The 18426-nt window shown below is 38.1% G+C and overlaps 1 protein-coding gene across 4 annotated transcripts in view; it reads right to left on the bottom strand.

The window, feature by feature from the left end:
• The window catches only part of DPP8 (dipeptidyl peptidase 8), a 69191-nt gene that overhangs the window by 19204 nt on the left and 31561 nt on the right, over window positions 1-18426 (bottom strand). For all 4 annotated transcript variants that reach the window (XR_006961266.1, XM_047074935.1, XM_047074933.1 and 1 more), the window contains 9 exons: window positions 16041-16151; window positions 14294-14422; window positions 13262-13323; window positions 10961-11061; window positions 10106-10283; window positions 9000-9159; window positions 3781-3860; window positions 484-636; window positions 110-245 (listed from right to left, as the gene is read on the bottom strand). Coding sequence is in view for 3 of the 4 variants with exons in the window: in XM_047074935.1 (XP_046930891.1) it covers window positions 110-245; window positions 484-636; window positions 3781-3860; window positions 9000-9159; window positions 10106-10283; window positions 10961-11061; window positions 13262-13323; window positions 14294-14422; window positions 16041-16151 (1110 nt within the window). In the remaining variant the exon portion in view is untranslated. The remainder of the gene's footprint in view (window positions 1-109; window positions 246-483; window positions 637-3780; window positions 3861-8999; window positions 9160-10105; window positions 10284-10960; window positions 11062-13261; window positions 13324-14293; window positions 14423-16040; window positions 16152-18426) is intronic.

Below are 18426 nucleotides of genomic sequence, written 5' to 3'. Positions count from 1 at the left end.
GCAGCTCAGGGATAAGTGGTGGCAAGAGATGAGAATGTGGACATATGAGACAGGTTTAGTGCACTTATGTACTAATCCTACTTAAAATCAGGTTCAGGGAAATGAGTACCTGCTGAATCCAAAATGGTGGCCCAAAATTCCTTTGTTTTGCAAGTTGGGTCATCTTCAGGACTTGATAGCTTGTAAAGGGACACACAGTGTGGATTCTTCTGGTTACTATACTTACTTATAAAGAAGTCACAATGCTAGAGAAAGGAGAAACAATTACTTTTTCCCTCATGGTGCCAGAGCAGGAGTATGGTTAAGAGTCTGATCATTTATGTCCATATATGATGCTAAAGTTAAAACCTTAACTTTTTTTCTTCAGAGAATCAGACTTCTGCAGGCCAATTTCACTGATTTTCACATTACTCAAATGGAGTATTATATGAGCAGAGAGTTTTTCAATTGATAGGAAACCCTTTTCCAACAGGGACTTAATACCTGGCTGATGCAGCAAGAGTGGGAATAGCCACGGTCAGTCAGCCTTGTCACCTCTCCAGGATTTACATAACTGACCACATACAGGTGATGTTCTAAAGGAGAGTCCTTGGTGCCTTCAAAATACACCAGTTTCCTGACTTCATCAACCTGGATCTGCCAAAAAACAACAACAGAAAAACCAGTGCTAGCAGGACCTTGGCAAGGGCCAGTAATTCAACAAACAACTTCCAATCATTTGAGTCACCCTTTGACTTGCGCCTCTTAAAAAATTTTGCCACAAATGTTAATAAACCTGAGTTGGTTTTGCTTATGACTTATACCTAAGAATATATCTTTCCCGGAAAGAAAAAGGACACTTGAATTGCATGCTATTATTAGAATTTCCTATATGGTAAAAATGTGTGCTTTTCTTAAAATACAGGAGTTATTTCAATAAAACATACCTTATAGGGAAAAAAAATTCCTACATTGCAGGTTAGGCCAACCATTCATATGTACTTAAAAGACTCTAATTGTAGCATCCTGTATTTTTCTCAGTGCAGTATTAATTTAGGCAGTACTTTTTTGGCCTTTTGTACAAACTTGCAGAAGTATTTTAACTATTGGGTTGGGAAATAACTGAACTCAGTTTCAATACTGGTATAGTTTGTAAATGTAGGTAAGATCTTTTTAAGTCTTTATTCAGAACTCAAAAAACTAAGTGCACTCACAGCTGAATTCACTTCATATTTTCCCCAAATTACAGTAAGTGTTTAAATAAATGGCTTTTATTGTCTCTTTAAAAAAATCTACCAGCCTACTCAGTGTTCAATGAAATTCAAATTTTTTAACACAGCAAAGAAAACATGGATACATTTACAAAAGCAAGTATTTTCAAATGCCACATTTTCTCCAGGAAGCTTCTTCATTATCAAACATATTTTAGCATACACAGGAACAGAAACACAGTTGAGATTAAGTAAGCCCATATGAGATATACAGAAAGGATACAAGTGATAGGAAATGCCAGAACAAACATTCATGAAGCTTCACAGGTATGCATTGATCAGGTTCTGCTCTGGACCTAGCAGCTGGGGGTCAGGACTTTCAAAACTGAAGAAATAACTGGTTAATTTCTCACCCCGGATTATAATGGTATTTTTCTTTGTTTCATGTAACTACTTTATTCAAGAAAAGTATCAGAATCACTTTGAGGGGCTTGTTAAGCAGAGGGCTGGATCCCACCACCATTATTTCTTTTTTCTTTTCTTTTTTAAATGTTTACTTATTTTTTTTTTTTAATTTTTTTTTCAACGTTTATTTATTTTTTTTTGGGACACAGAGAGACAGAGCATGAACGGGGGAGGGGCAGAGAGAGAGGGAGACACAGAATCGGAAACAGGCTCCAGGCTCCGAGCCATCAGCCCAGAGCCTGACGCGGGGCTCGAACTCACGGACTGCGAGATCGTGACCTGGCTGAAGTTGGACGCTTAACCGACTGCGCCACCCAGGCGCCCCAAAATGTTTACTTATTTTTGAGAGACAGAGAGAGAGAGAGACAGAGTGTGCGTGGGGGAGGGGCAGAGAGAGAAGGAAACACAGAATCCAAAGCAGGATCCAGGCTGAGTTTCCAGCACGGAGCCCAACGCAGGGCCCAAACTCACGAACTGTGAGATCATGACCTGAGCTGAAGTCGGACACCCAACTGACTGGGCCACCCAGGCACCCCTCCCCCATTATTTCTGATTCAGGAGGTCTATGGTGGGCCTGAGAATTTACCTTTCTAAAATGTTGAGGCTGGGCAGTTGGTCCAAGGACCATACTTTGAGTACCACCTCAATAGTGAGTACATGGGCTTAAAAGTCTCGAAGCATTAGCCAATTACTGCCATTAAATATCTTTGGGTGGGAGGGGCACCTGGGTGACTCAGTTGGTTAAGCATCCAACTTTGGCTCACGTCCTGATCTTACGGTTTGGGCCCTGCACTGGGCTCTGTGCTGATAGCTCAGAGCCTGTAGCCTGCTTCAGATTCTGTGTCTCCATCTCCCTCTCTCTGCCCCTCCCTGGCTCATGCTCTGTCTCTCTCTCAGAAAGTGAATAAACATTAAAAAAATAATAATAAAAAAAATCTTTGGGTGAGAACAAGGTCACTGGCAAAAGCAGAGAATGAAGAGGTAACTTAGAAAAATAAAGCAGGGATAGAGGGGAATACAGAAGGGTAAGAAAGAGAGACATAAGCACATTACATAAGTAAGCATGACACAAAGAAGAAAACTGCTGCACATAATGGCAAGTAGCAGGAAGATGTTTAGGTTGCCCAAATGAGGTTCAGATTTACATAAATACAATTCTGGGGTTTCCTTAAGTATTATCCAACAATTACAAAGCAGGAAGTTTACATCAGTGTAATTTTTTGTTATCAGAACTTCTTATCAGCGGAAATCAAACTTTAACAGTTGCCTATGATATTCTAAAGTTTTTACCAACAAAACCAAATCTGAGATGTGGATCTTCACTTTTTCTCCTTCATCACATTGGGGACTATGAGCGACTTCTAGAGTAGCCAGTATACCAGTATACATAATCCTTCAATAAATCTCCAAACAATTTGAGGGAATCATAAGCCTTCACTAAATCCTGGTAGCATGTATCAACTTAACTATGTATCACACCTATAAAGGATGAAGTTCTTAGAGATCTCATGAAACTGACCATCTAACTGAAAGTTGAAACAAACACAAAATACTGTGAAAGGCAAAAGAATGAGAATTCACCGAAATGATACAGAAAACCGCACGCTGAGAGGAAACAGAGGGTGGATTTTCCCCCTTTTCCCTATCGGTCTACACTCTGTACATAGGTCCATCACTCTTGGCAGGTGGTGGATAAAATTTTACATTTGTGAGATAAACAGGTAAGTAAAAGAGAATCACTACCTCAGAAGTAATAAATGCAATTTTTAATGTAGAAATGACATGAGCAGTCTATAAGAGACACAAACATAATTTTCAAACAATATCCCAACTCACTTTTGCAGACTCAGAAAGTATGGCCCAGCCCCTTCCTTGTTAAGCAGCAACATTATATTTGAAAACACTGACCTTAAGTAACCAGTACACATCTGATACCAGAGCTATAAAATGGGGGAGATTTAGAACTTAACCAAAGATTTTTCCCTTCTAACAACTTGAGTCCTTTAAGTCCCTAATTTAATAGTTTCAAAACATCAGGGTCATATGAAGTTGCACTACTGCTTTTCAGTACCGCATAAACACAGCAGATGTTGACCAAACATATCAGTAGAATAAGAGAACATACATTAGATCCATGCCGGCCAAGAACTTCCCATTCACCACTGGTAATTGCTATTTCCTCTTTGACAGGACACTTGAAATCACCTAAAGATAAACATAATTACAATTCAGCACTCTATCAGACTATAAGCAAATGACTTACAGAATAAAGAACACTATTCTAAAACTCTTCTTTCCAAAAACGTACATTAAAAAATTCAAATTATGTCTGGGGTAATAAAATGTTTTGAAACTCAACAGAGGTGGTGAATGCACAACACTGAATGTACTGTTCATTTTCTTTTACTGCTTAATATTTTAATTTTTATTTTTAAAGTAATCTCTAAGGGTGCCTGGGTGGCTCAGTGATTAAGCATCTGACTTTGGTTCAGGTCATGGTCTCAGAGTTTGTGGGTTCAAGCCCTAGCATTGGGCTCTGCGCTGACAGCTCAGAGCTTGGAGCCTGCTTTGGGTTCTCTGTCTCCCTCTCTCTCTGCCCCTCCACTGCTTGCACTCTCTCAAAATAAATAAATAAACATTAAAAATAAATAAATACATACATATCTACATACATGCATACATACATACATGTAATCTCTACACCCAACCTGGGGCTTGAACTCACAACTCTGATTATCAAGTGTCACATGCTCTACTGACTGAGCCAGCCAGGCGCTCCACCACTGTTTAATTTAAAATGTTTGTTTAAAATGTTTATTTTAAAATGGCTAGCTCAGGGGTGCCTGGGTAGCTCAGTTGATTAAGTGTCCACCTCTTGATTTGGCTCAGGTCAGGAGCTCAGGGTTCACGAGTTCAGGCCCTGTGTCGGGCTCTGTGCTGATAGAGCGGAGCCTGCTTGGGATCTTGGTTTCCTTCTCTCTCTCTGTCCCCCACCCCCACCAAGTTGTGCACTCACTCGCTCTCTCAAAATAAATAAACTTATAAACCTTAAGATAAAAATTTTTTTAAAAAATGGCTAATTTAATGTTATGTGAACTTCACCTTAAAGTTTATTTATTTATTTTCAAAGAGAGAGAGTGAGAGAATGCCAAGCAGGCTCCATGCTGTCAGCACAGCACCTGACGTGGGGCCAGAACTCATGAACCGTAAGATCCTGACCTTAGCCGAAATCAAGAGCCAGACACTCAACTGATTGAGCCACCAGGCGCCCCTCACCTTAATTTTAAAAAAAGTCTATAGTTAAAAAAACCCCGCTACAAGTCTTCACAATACTCTGCAATAACAGTGGAAGGATCCATGTAAATCAAATGAAAACAACAAAATAGATTCTGATTACAAAGCCAGAAAAGAATTCAAAAGGATTTGTATTCCTAGACCTTTGATCAGACAAGGAAGTCTAATGGGTTAACAAGTCATTTCTTCTAGAAATGCAACAAAATACTTAAAAAGCCACAGAAGAAAATTTTTAATAGAATTGTTCTTCATCTGCCAAAAAGTAAACTAGGTATAAACACAGTAAATGCCAACATGCCCCATTGTCTTTACAAGATTCTGTCTGGATAGAGAAGACTCTCTCAGTGGCCTAAGGAGGAGGTTCAAAAATGGAAAACCATTCCTGTTTGCCTAGCAGCACTATGGGGAGAGAGACAGCTGGGGACAGGATGAGAAGGTGAGATAGTACAGGGTCTTAACTAGGGTCCTACTAAAGTTAAAAAAGTTGATTTATTTTTTCTTTAGATGCAAAAATTCAACTTAGTACTTTAAACTTTATGACCAGAAAATAAATAGTACTTAACATATATATAACAAATACTAATTATTTCATATTATAGCCACTTGAGAAAGAGGAGGGAGGAGGAAAATAAAAAGGGTATCAAGAAAAAGGAAGACATGGAGCAAGAAAAACTAAGAAAAAAGGGAAGAGAAAGAAGAGGTAGATAAACTGAGGGACCTAGAAAGACACTGAAAGGGAACAAAGAAGCTAAGCTTCTGAGATGAATGTTAACTGAGGTAATGGTTCTGACATTCTTCAATCAGAGTAAAAATTTTAAGTTATTAAAATTTTTAATACTTTTTATTACTGTCCCCCAAGTACTATGCTAATTAACTACTATTCAGAGCTCTTTGACCAGTTTTCATCACTAAAATTTCTGGAATTTTGAAAGGGGACTTAATTTATGTAAACAACAGGAGTTGGTAGAGAAGTTTAAGGAAGACATTCTTCATCTTGGATATACAAGATCTAGTCTGCCTTAAAGAAAATTAGGCTAAGGAAAGGAGCAGGGTCATAGGCGGTATCTATTTTGCTAGTCCTAAGATATAGCTCATTTTCCCCATATTTAAAGGCCACATTGAGAAAAACAACCCACTTTAAAAGTTAGCAAAGGATGCGGGGCATCTGGGTGGCTCAGCTGTTTAAGCGCCTGACTCCTGATTTCAGCTCAGGTCATGAACTCAGTTCAGTTCCTGAGTTCCAGCCCCACTTTGGGCTCCCTGCTGACAGTGTGAAGACCGCCTGGGATTCTCCCTCCCTCCCTCTCTCTCTCCCTCCCTCTCTCTCTCTCTCTCTCTCTCCTGCCCCTCCCACCTTGTGTGCACACACGTGCTCTCTCTCAAAACAAATAAACTTAAAAAAAAAGTTGGCAAAGGATTCAAATAGACATTTCTCCAAAGAAGACAGATAATAACACATGAAAAGAGGCACAATGTTACTGGTCATTAGGGAAACGCAAATCAAAGCCACAATGACATACCACTTCATACCCACTAAGGGTGGCTATTACCAAAACAAATAAAACAAACAAAACACACAGAAGATAACAAGTGTTGGCAAGGATGTTGATAAATTGGAACCCTTGTGCACTGCTAATGGGAATGTAAAACGGTGCAGCTGCCAAGGAAAAGAGTACGGTGGTGCCTCAAAAAATTAAAAACAGAACTCCCATATGATCCCGTAATTTCATTTCTGGAAAAGAACTGAAGGCAGGGTCTCAAACAGATATCTATACACCCACCTTTATAGCAGCATTATTCACAATAGCCAAAATGTGGAAGGAACAAGTGTCTGTGGCTAGATAAATGGAAAACACAATGTGGTCTATACACACCACTGCATTTATTCAGCCTTAAAAAGGAAGGGCGTTCTCACATATGCTATGACATGGATGAGGACATTATGTGATGTGAAATAAGTCAGACATAAAAGGGCAAATATGGTATGATTCCACTTATATGAAGTATCTAGAGCAGTTAAAATCATAGAGACAGAAGGTAGTTGCCAGGGGCTGAGGGGAGGGAGCAATGAGCTGAGCTGGGTATTACTTGTTAGGCAGTTTCAGCTTTGGAAGATGAAAAAAGTTCTGGAGGCAGATGGTAGTTATGGTTGCATGACAATATGAATATACTTAATGCCACTAAACAGTACCCTTAAATGGTTAAAATGGTAGATTCTGTTATGCACATTTTGCCACAACTTTAAAAAATGGCTATGTTGACTCAATTAAGTTACAAAGGGCAGTTAAGCATATAACATTACCATAAAGTGCCTACTATTCCAAAACAAACTCTATTATTAAAGTAGAAAATTATAACTCCATTAAGACAAATAAACGGGAAAACTATTAGATAAACCATTTCACTTTTTCTAGGCTTACATATCCATTCTGTATTACATTCCCCAGAAGGAAAACCATAGCTTTTTATTTATTTATTTTGAGAAAGAGCGTGAGTGGGGGAGGGGCAGAGAGAGACTCCAAAGCAGGCTGGCAGCGGGGTATGAGGCTCAATCCCATGAACCAGGACTTCATGACCTGAGTCAAAATTGGAAGTTGGGTGCTTAACCAACTGAGCCACCAAGGAACCCCAAACCATCACTTTTATTAAAAAAATTTTTTTTACTGTTGATTTATTTTTGAGAGAGGGAGAGAGAGACAGAGCACGAGCGAGGGGAGGGGCAGAGAGAGTGGGAGACACAGAATCCAAAGCAGGTTCCAGGCTCTGAGCTGTCAGCATGAAGCCTGATACGGGGAACCCACGAACAGTGAGATAATGACCTGAGTCAAAGTTGGACTTCGACACCCAAAACCATCACTTTTTAGAGAGAAATTACTTCAGCTGACACAATGTTTAGTTTCACTTTGGGCAATATAATTGTATCAATGTGAAGAGCTACAATCATATTGACTTCAGTGTAGATGCAGACAGTATTTTAAAAAATGAGTATGGAGGCAGAGCGCCTGGGTGGCTTAGTTGGTTAAGCGTCCAACTTTGGCTCAGGTCATGATCTCACAGTTCTTGAGTTCTTGAGTTTGGTCCCTGCATCAGGCTCTCTGCTGTCATTGCAGAGCCCACTTTGGATTCTCTGTCTCCTTCTCCACTTACTCTTTCTCTCTCTCAAAAATAAATATTAAAAAAAAAAAAAAAAGGAAAAAAAACTAGTATGTAAAAAACAAACCAAGAACAAACTAGTATATAAAAATATCTAATAACCAAATAACATTTTTTTTACTTTTATTTTTTTATTTTAATTTTTTTTTCAACGTTTATTTATTTTTGGGACAGAGAGAGACAAAGCATGAACGGGGGAGGGGCAGAGAGAGAGGGAGACACAGAATCGGAAACAGGCTCCAGGCTCTGAGCCATCAGCCCAGAGCCTGACGCGGGGCTCGAACTCACGGACCGAGAGATCGTGACCTGGCTGAAGTCGGACGCTTAACCGACTGCGCCACCCAGGCGCCCCCAAATAACATTTTAACAGTAGCTTTTTAACATCTAAATATGACATGGGCTCACTTTAAACAAAAAAAATTACAGTCAAAGCAAAAGTAGAAAGCAAAAATAAGTAATTCCATTCCCAGAGATTACCCACTATTAATATACATATCCATCAAGAACTTTGTTCTGTGTTTTCACATGTGCGTGTATTTATATTTTAGTTTAACTTCTGTATTAAGTTATTTTTCACGTTATTTTTGAGAGAGGGCACGTGAGCAAGGGAGGGGCAGAGAGAGAGAGAGAGAGAGAGAGAGAAAATCTGAAGCAGACTCTGCGCTGTCAGCGCAAAGCCCGACATAGGGCTTGAACCCACGAACCGTGAGATCGTGACCTGAACCAAAGTCGGTCCCTCAGCTGACTGAGCCACCCAGGTGCCACACCTACGTATAAAATTTGATGAAGCAAGTACCGATGCTTACAAAGTATACAAAAGAGACATTACATTACCTTGCCCCTCCCACCTTCTGCCAACATATATATATATTTTTTAAATGAAGAAGGATTTCTTACTTGGGGCAGGCAGCCCACCACTGGATCGTTTATATTTGCTCTCCTTTAAAATGGATGTAATTTTGTATAAATGACGAAAACCTGTTTTGCATTCAGAGGCAAAAATAAATTCAATTTCATCTTCATGACTTTGGGGAAAAACATGAAAGATGTCATGGATCTGTAAAATGAATAGCTGAATTTACTACACACATTAATGAAAATACTGCACAAACAATTCAATTAAGTTAGAGAAAGAAGAATTGACAAATACATTCTGAAATATAAGCAACTGTCAGTGCTGGGGGTAATGTATATTTATGATATAGATTTTGCCTGGGCCCTTCAGATTTATCTCACTTTAGACATAGACTTCCTCCATTGAGAAATAAACGTTTCCAAAAGGTGAAAAAAGAAAAATACGACCAAAAGCTTTTCTTACTCACCATCTCTGTAATCCTTTGAAACTCGGCATGAGGTTTAATTATACAAATCTTATAGAATCTTATTATTCTTTTTTTTATTTTAAAGATTTTATTTGTTCATGTAATCGCTATACCCAACATGGGGATTGAACTCACAACCAGGAGATCAAAAGTCACATGCTCCACCAACTGAGCCAGCCAGGGGCCCCTTACTCTAATTCAAAATCTTACTACTTTTCTTTTCCAAAGAAAAATATTTTAACAGTTGAAGGGTGAATCATATGAAGCCTGTATTCATCCAGGGAGTGATCTGGCTTTATTAATTTTGTATCTTGTTTAAATTTTTTCCACTAAATTGGAAAATTGGTAAATTTTAGTATAGTCTGCCAACTTAAAAGAGAAAGTCTTTTCCAGACCTCTACTGAGTTCCTCCTGAGAAGTACTCATGAGGCTGTTTTCAATACCTCATGTGTCCAGGAAAAGGGGAAATTTGTAGCCGAGGAGATGTCATTTCAATGACATCTACTTTCTATCTATAAGCCATTCCATTCTGGAACCATCATTCCAATTTGAAATGTTCAAACTTAGCAAATAACATTCATGGTTACTTGAATTTAAAAAATTCATTTTGATAGTTTGCTATAAAACTTCACTTGCTTTAGCATTCTGAGAAAATATTTAACCAAGTACAGGAAAACATACATTTATCCAGATGTCTGTTGTTTCTTCATAGATAATCAGTGGCGTCACAGAGTCAGGCACCGACTCGATGAGTCTCTGTCTTTCCATGGCATCATCTTCTACTGGGATAAATAATTCAGGTGAGATCAACACTATCTGTAGGCGAGTTTGGGAGCGATCTAGTAGAATGGACCAAGCACTATTTAAACAAACAAAACAAAAAAGCACCAAAAATAAAGCAGGCTCTCAGAAAATGAATATTCCCTTACTCTCTCCCCTGGTACCCATCAGTTATTTCTGTAATCACATTAAAGAATTGCTTTAAAAGATATTAAATTATCACCTACAAATGGCCAATTAGAAGTATTAGCTTACTCTATATTTATTTTTTAAAGTTAAGCTTGAATAAAGCTTTTTTTTAAACTGGTTTTCTTTAAACTCCTAAAACCACAACTAGCCTGTGAAATTGTTTTCTCCCTTTAGTGTCACCAATTGCCAGCCTTGTGAAACTCCTGTTGTCTACATTAGGAACTATATGCAACCATCTTCACATGAAACTCTACAAAAATTTTTGCTTAAATTAAAAAAAAAAAAAAAAAAGAACACACCCTTACATGTGAGCCCTAAAGTCATACAATTTAACCACAAAAAAACACTGAAACCATGAGTGGCTATGTAAGAGAGAGAATTGAAATGCAGTGCCCCTATGCTTATAGGAATAAAAAATCCACAAGGCCACTTAGCTCAGGAAAAATTCTCTGTGCAGAAATAACTACTCTGCAAATTTACATGTGAAGGCATCTCCAACTGAGGGGCAATTTCTAAAGTTCTGGATTCTAAATTATTTGTAAACAAGTGACAATTTAACATACGCACTATTTTCCCTCTGGAGTCCATCCAGCTCTGGCAATATATTCAACTCCTTCAAACAGAATCTCAAAAGGTTGAATCAGTTCCTTATCTATGACATCGATAATCTTTTAAAAAAGAAAAAAAAAGGATTCTAGTTACAGAAGACATAGATCAATAACCAGTTTACTAGTCTACTTAAATCATTATCTTTTTTTTTTTTAATGTTTATTTATTCTTGACAGAGAGACAGACAGAAACAGAGCATGAGTCGGGGAGGCGCAGAGAGAGAGGGAGACCCAGAATCTGAACCAGGCTCCAGGCTCTGAGCTGTAAGCACAGAGCCTGATGCGGGGCTCGAACTCAAGGACTGTTGAGATCGTGACGTGAGCCGAAGTCGGACTCTTAACCGACTGAGCCACCCAGGCGCCCCTTAAATCATTATCTTTAACAGCATGACACTTTTTCAGACTTAAGTATTTAAATAGGCATGAGGGATACAGCAAAACTAGCGGTAAGTTGTGGGTTACCTACACTAGTGTACTCTTTATGTCTAACAAAGTTCTAAGAACGAGAATTAGCGCAGTCTAAAAGTCTTTTCCCATGAGTTTACACTGACAGAGCCCTTGCTAATAAGTGGTAACAAGAAGTTTTAATCACTTTAGAGTCTAGTATCAAAGAAAAATAATAGTTCCTAATTTCCTATATTTTAGCCTAAAATAGGATTTGTGTAATGTATTAATAAAATGGCCCTTAGTAAGCAAATTTTTTCCTTTAAAAATCTAGCCAACACAAAAAGTTTTTTAAAAAAGGGCAAAGGATCTGGATAGTTCTCCAACGAAGATACACAAATGGCCAATAGGCACATGAAAAGATGCTCAACATCATTAGCCATCAGGAAAATTTAAGTCAAAATAACAGTGAGATACAATTTCAAACTTACTAGGATGGCTATAATCAATAAGACGAATAAAAGTATTGATGAGGATGTGGAGAGACTGGAAACCTTACACAATGGGAATGTAAAATAGTCCAACCACTTGGGGCAAATAGTCTTGCAGTTCCTCAAAGGTTAAACATATAGCTATCGTGTGACTGAACAATTCTGTTTCTAGGTATCTAACCAAGAGAAGTGAAAAACATACACACACATTCATGGTAGTATTATTCCTAACAGTCAAAAGGTGGAAACAGCCTAAATGTCCATAACTGATGAGTAGATAAAGTGTTGGGGCACGTGGCTGGCTCAAGTGGAAGAGTGTGCAACTCTCGATGTCAGGGTTCTGAGTCTGAGCTCCATGTTGAGTGTAGAGATTACATGCATGCATACATACATAAAAACTTAAAGAAAAAAAGCAAGAAAGTGCTGATACATGGTGCAATATAGATGGAGCTTAAGGACAAAATGCTAAGCAAAAGAAACCAGGCTAGATACTATATAATTCCATTTAAATGAAGTATCCAGAATAGGCAAATCTACAGACAGAAAGTAGATATACTAGTGGTTACCCAGGGTTAAGGGACGTGGGAAGGCTGGAAGGTGATGATTAAGGGATGTGGGGTTTCTTTTTGGGGTGATGAAAATGTTGCACAATTCTGTGAATACACTAAAAGCCATTTTAAACTTTAAATGAGTGAACTGAATCACACTTGAATTATATCTCAATAAAGCTATTAAAGTCTAGCAGAGAAGACTTTTTTAAGTAATCCTCTGGGCATTCAGCTTATAAGAATTTGACTATCCAAATGGAAAGCCCAAGTACAAGAGAAATGTGGGACATCTATCTAACACACAAGGTAAATCACTAGTCAATACTGCTATTTTAAAAATATTGATCTGGGGGCGCCTGGGTGGCACAGTCGGTTAAGCGTCCGACTTCAGCCAGGTCACGATCTCGCGGTCCGTGAGTTCGAGCCCCGCGTCAGGCTCTGGGCTGATGGCTCGGAGCCTGGAGCCTGTTTCCGATTCTGTGTCTCCCTCTCTCTCTGCCCCTCCCCCGTTCATGCTCTCTCTCTGTCCCAAAAATAAATAAACGTTGAAAAAAAAAAATTAAAAAAAAAAAATTAAAAAAAAAATATTGATCTGGAATTAACAATGGTAAAGAGGAAAAACTTTTGAAAGAGTGGTAAATATGCCTATCCCCATATTCCTATCTTGAGAACCAGCAAAAAGTTTTCAAAGCAGAAAATTAGGTCAACCTGAAACCGATGGTCCACAAATGTCTCAGCAAGTTAAACAAGTCCAAAAAATTAAAGAGTGAATCTAAGATATCTACTAGACTGACCAGTCAAAGGACACAAAAAGTCAACTCCACATTTTATACTTACCCTTCCTTCAGCATCAATCATTATTTCTGACATCTTAAAGGTGACTTTTGGATTTGCTGTGCCTTTAGAAAGAGATAGAAATGAACAGTAATGCAGATCCAAAATTATTCAAACAAATTTTGCCAGATCAATCCCCTTTACACTTTAAGTCGGGAACTTGGTAGTCAGGGCTTTATTGTATAAGAATCTCAGAACTCCATCTCAAATTCATAATTTTCACCATTGGTATATAAAAAAAAAAAAGAGGTTAAAAAAATCAAGAGTAGGTACGAAATAAAGAAAGGAAATGCTGTATCATTTTGTAATTAAATACTATAAACGGGGTTGCCTGGGTGGCTCAGTTGGTTGAGCATCGACTCTTGGTTTTGGCTCAGGTCATGATCTCATGGTTGGTGGGACAGAGCCCTGCGTTGGGCTCTGTACTGACTGCGTGCAGCCTGCTTGGGATTTTCTCCCCCTGCGCTCTCTCTCTCAAAATAAATAAATAAACTTTAAAAAATTGCTATAAACAGCAAAATGGGAAAAAATTACTGATTTATTAAGAACATAATCCCTTAAAAATCTTTATTTCCTAGCAAAGACACCTTTTTATTCATTCCTTGAAGTAACCAACCAGCTTTGTGCACTTCCCAACCTTTGAAAAAAAATTAAAAAAGATCAACCTGTAATTAAAAAATCTACTTCAGGGGCACCTGGGTGGCTCAGTTGGTTAGGTGGCCAACTCTTGATTGTGGCTCAAGTCATGATCTCGTGTTTCTTGAGTCCGAGCCCTGCACTGGGCTCCACACTGTTATAGTGTGGAGATTCTCTCTCTGTCCCCTCTCTCTGCTCTTCAGTGTGTACGCTTTCCCTCAAAATAAATAAATAAACTTAAAAAATTTTTTTAATTTTTCTTCTGTGACACTTAATGAACAACCCACTTTCACTAAGTCTGTAAATGATCAATGTTGACCATACCTTTGGATGACTGCAGAATGAATCTTGTTTGGAAAGCAGAAATGAGTAAATATAAATGCCAATGGAATATAGTACCTGTTTTAGGATAACGGAATGAATCTGCCCTCCTTGTTTCCAACATAGGGGATGTAACATGAATAATTTCCACCTCAGATTCATCATTTTCTTCATACAAAATTCTAAGAATTTTGCTGCCACTGGGAGCTTAAAAGGAATTTAAATATTGTAAATTTAGAAGAACTGTTCCATAGAGTAATCATAACTGACCATTTCCTCTAGTAGTATATTTCCCATAGTGAAAAATAATTCATGTATAAAATATACTGCATTTTGTGTATGAAACTATCATTAGCCTTTGTACTAAGAAGGTGAATTATTGTTAAATCACTTTTGCTAGTTAAGGGTTACTCCTTTTGGAAGGCAAAACCTGAAGATACTTATGTACGTATATATATTTTTTTAAACTTTTAGGTAGGCTTCATGCCAAACATGGGGCTTGAACTTATGACCCTGAGATCAAGAGTCACATGCTCTACAGACTGGCACCCAGACTGCCAGCCAGGCACCCCTGTACATATACATCTTTAAACAGCAAAGGGGTGCCTCGGTGGTTCGGTTAAGCATCCTATTCTTGATCTCTGCTCAGGTCTTGATCTCAGGGTCGTGAGTTCAAGTCCCAAGTTGGACTCCATGCTGGGTTCCATGCTAGGGGTGGAGCCTACTTTAAAAAATTAAAAAATTAAAAAAAAAAAACAAAACCAGCAGAAACACATTTGTGAAGGTCTTCAGTCCCTGCGTACCTTAAAATGCATTCCTTGTTGAAAAGTGAATTGCTTAATTATAACATTTCCTTTGATAAAATAGATGCAACTTAAAGAGTCCAGTTTTCTCTTAATAGTTACTCTAATTCATGTAAAATCTTGTTCTAACAAACACAATTATGGCAAACATTTTACATATTAAAATTAAATGTCCAAATCTAAGACATGGCTTAAAAATAAGTATTTTTAATAGTCCCTTAGAGAAGTGTTTAAAATACGAGCTGCTAGGATGCTCCTTCAGTGCAGCATGAGACTCTTGATCTTGGGGTCGTGAGTTCAAGCCCCACTTTGGGTGTAAAGCTTACTTAAAAAAAAAAAAAAAAACAAAAGCTGGCTGCAAATAATTACTAGGTCATGAAATGTATTAATGGGTAATAATCAGCATTTAAAATGTATAATGAACAAAAAAATACAATATAAGAGTACCTTTCACATAAGGATAAATATTGCTCCATGAAATTTGTTTTCAGTTTTTGTATATAATACATATATGAATTGTTAGGGTTGAATGTAAAGCAAATTTCTAAGTGGATCAAGGACAAAAAAATCTGAAAACCACTGCTTCACGAGATCTGCTTCTCGGGCAGTAAACACTTGTGAATTCACCCAGAAAAAGGAGGAATTTGTGTCCTTTTTTCTGATCCATTCATACACTAATTTGGTCATACGTTCACGTAGACTCTCTAGTCAATCCTACATTTTTTTAACAATGCATTCAGGTGTAGTATTTTTTATTTTTCCACCAATGTTGCCAGCAAGATCAGCTTCTAGAAGAAAAAGTGGTAAAGAGTTGAAGGACCTGAGGTACTGAACTGCAATGGAATTATTTTTATTAGAATTCATTATGGTGGGATATAGCCTGTATATTTTAAATAACTACTGGTAGGATCCAATTTTCAAGACTTCATAAGCTACTATTTAGGACTCAGAATCTATGCACTTAACTAACTGGGAGTTACATCTCATAATACTTTGATTTATAATATTTTGAACTCCCTTACTTGTTTCAGCTTCTGGACACCACCAGTAGCCAGAGTATCTATCAAATTCTTCTTGAAGAACAAAGGTAGCAACTCCAGCTGATCTGGGATCTTCTTCCATGTTGGCTAGCTCTAGACAAACATAAAAGGCAAAATCACCACAGGAAATTCTCCATCTTTTCATAGATACTAAGCACAATGATTTAGTTTATTGTGAAATGCAGCTGTAGTACAGTGGTGAACTCTGGAACTAAATGGACTGGATTTAAATCTGAGCTCCATCATTTACTAACTGACTGACCTTGGATAAATCACCCAACCTCATTCACTGCAGTGTCCCATTTGTAAATGGGGTTGTTAGAATTAAATGAGTTAATTCACATAAAGCACTTAGAACAAAGCCTGAGCCAGAACATAAATGTTGGTTATTTCCCCATTTAGCTGGGGTCATAGGAAACATGAATACATGTAGAGTGTCACAGTGATTTGTATCTTCTACACAGAAAAGTCCAACTTTAGACCTAGAATGGCTCCTACAGATCAGGTAATTCATCACTCTTCCTCCCCTTCTTCCATTCAACCAGAACATCTCAGCTTTCATCTGTTTTACACTTTCCAGCAAATAGTTTACAGCATATAATTTGAAGGGAACTCCTGCTTTAAAACTAAACCCCCCAATGGGGTGCCTGGCTGGCTCAGTTGGGTAAGCATGCAACTTTGGCTCAGGTCATGATCTTGTAGTCCGTGAGTTTGAGCCCCACATTGGACTCTTTGCTATCAGCATAGAGCCTGCTTTGGATCCTTTGTCTCCCTCTCTCTCTGCCCCTCCCCCACTGGTTCAATAAATAAATAAATAAAACCTCCCCAAACCATGAAGCCATAATTTTTAAAGATTTCATGACATGGAGAAATGTTTACAATGTAACTGAATTTTAAAAAGCCATATTACTAAATGGCATGTACACTATAATTTCATTTAAAAAATGTTAAACATATATTTTATTTTTATTTATTTGAGAGAGAGAGAGAGAGAGAGAGAAAGAACCTCAAGCAGACTCCATGCTCAGTGTGGAGCCCAACACAGGGCTTGATCCCATGACCTGAGTTGAAATCAAGAGTTGGACTGAGCCGACTGAGCCACCCAGGCACTCCCCAACACTTTATTTCTTAATTTTTTTAAATGTTTATTCATTTTTGAGACAGAGAGCAACAAAGCATGAGCAGGGGAGGGGCAAAGCGAGAGAGGAAGACACAGAATCTGAAGCAGGCTTCAGGCTCTGAGCTGTCAGCACAGAGCCTGATGCAGGGTTCAAACTCATGAACCATGAGATCGTGACCTGAGCCGAAGTCGGATGCTTAAACCAACTGAGCCACCCAGGCACCCCATCCCCAATATTTTAAAATGCTTGTTTCCGGGTAGTTGAACATTTGACTCTTGATTTCGGCTCAGGTCATGATCCCAGGGTGGCAGGATAGAGCCCCTTGTCAGTCTCTGCACTGGGCATAGAGCCTGCTTGAGATTCTCTCTTTCTCTCCCCATCTGCCCCTTTCCCCAGCCTGCGCTGTCTCTCTAAAAAAAAAAAAAAAAAAAAAAAAAAATGTTGGGGATATAAATCAAAATGTGGTTCTCTCCAAGTAATGAGACAGACTATGGACAAGCATTTTGTTAAATTGCTTTATAATTTACAAAATCTTAGGTATATATATTTGTGATAAATGTATACACTTGTATAACCACACGTCATCAAGACAGAATATTTCCAACACCTAGAATGTATTTTCATGTCTCTTCTCAGTCAATGCCCATTATCACCCCAGAAGCAACCAATGATCCGATTTCTATCATCATAGGTTAGTTCTGCATATTCTAAAATATCACATAAGTGAACTCATACTTTGCTTTTTGAAATTCATCAAAGTTGTTACACATATCAATAATTCACTTCTGTTAATTGCTGGGTAGTATCCCATAGTATATCACAGTTCCTTTATCCATTCACCTGTTAATGGGTTATCTGGGCTACTTCTAGTTATTGGCAACTATGAATAAAGATGTTAATCTTTCTTGTATAGGGATCTTTGTGGGTGTATGCTTTCATTTCTCTTGAATCAGGACCCAGGAGTGGAATGCCTGGGTAGTATGGTAAGTGTTCATAAGAAACTACCACAGTTTTCCAAAGTACTTGTATTATTTTATATTCTTACTAGCAATGGATGAAAGTTCCTTTCTAGTATTTGTGTTCAGAATTAATCTTTTTCACTTTAGCCAGTCTAATGAGCGTATGGTAATACCTCATAGTGATTTCAATATTATAAACCAGTTTCAATGTATTATTTTTGCTTATCTGTATTTTCTATATATTGTCTGAAACAAATATGCAAAATGAACCCATAATCCGCTACCCAA

Source organism: Lynx rufus, unplaced genomic scaffold, assembly GCF_022079265.1.
Source record: "Lynx rufus isolate CCGP_SWC_20201006 ecotype Redwood Valley unplaced genomic scaffold, mLynRuf1.p SCAF_13, whole genome shotgun sequence".
NCBI lineage: Eukaryota > Metazoa > Chordata > Mammalia > Carnivora > Felidae > Lynx > Lynx rufus.
This window is presented reverse-complemented; position numbering and strand designations above follow the sequence as displayed.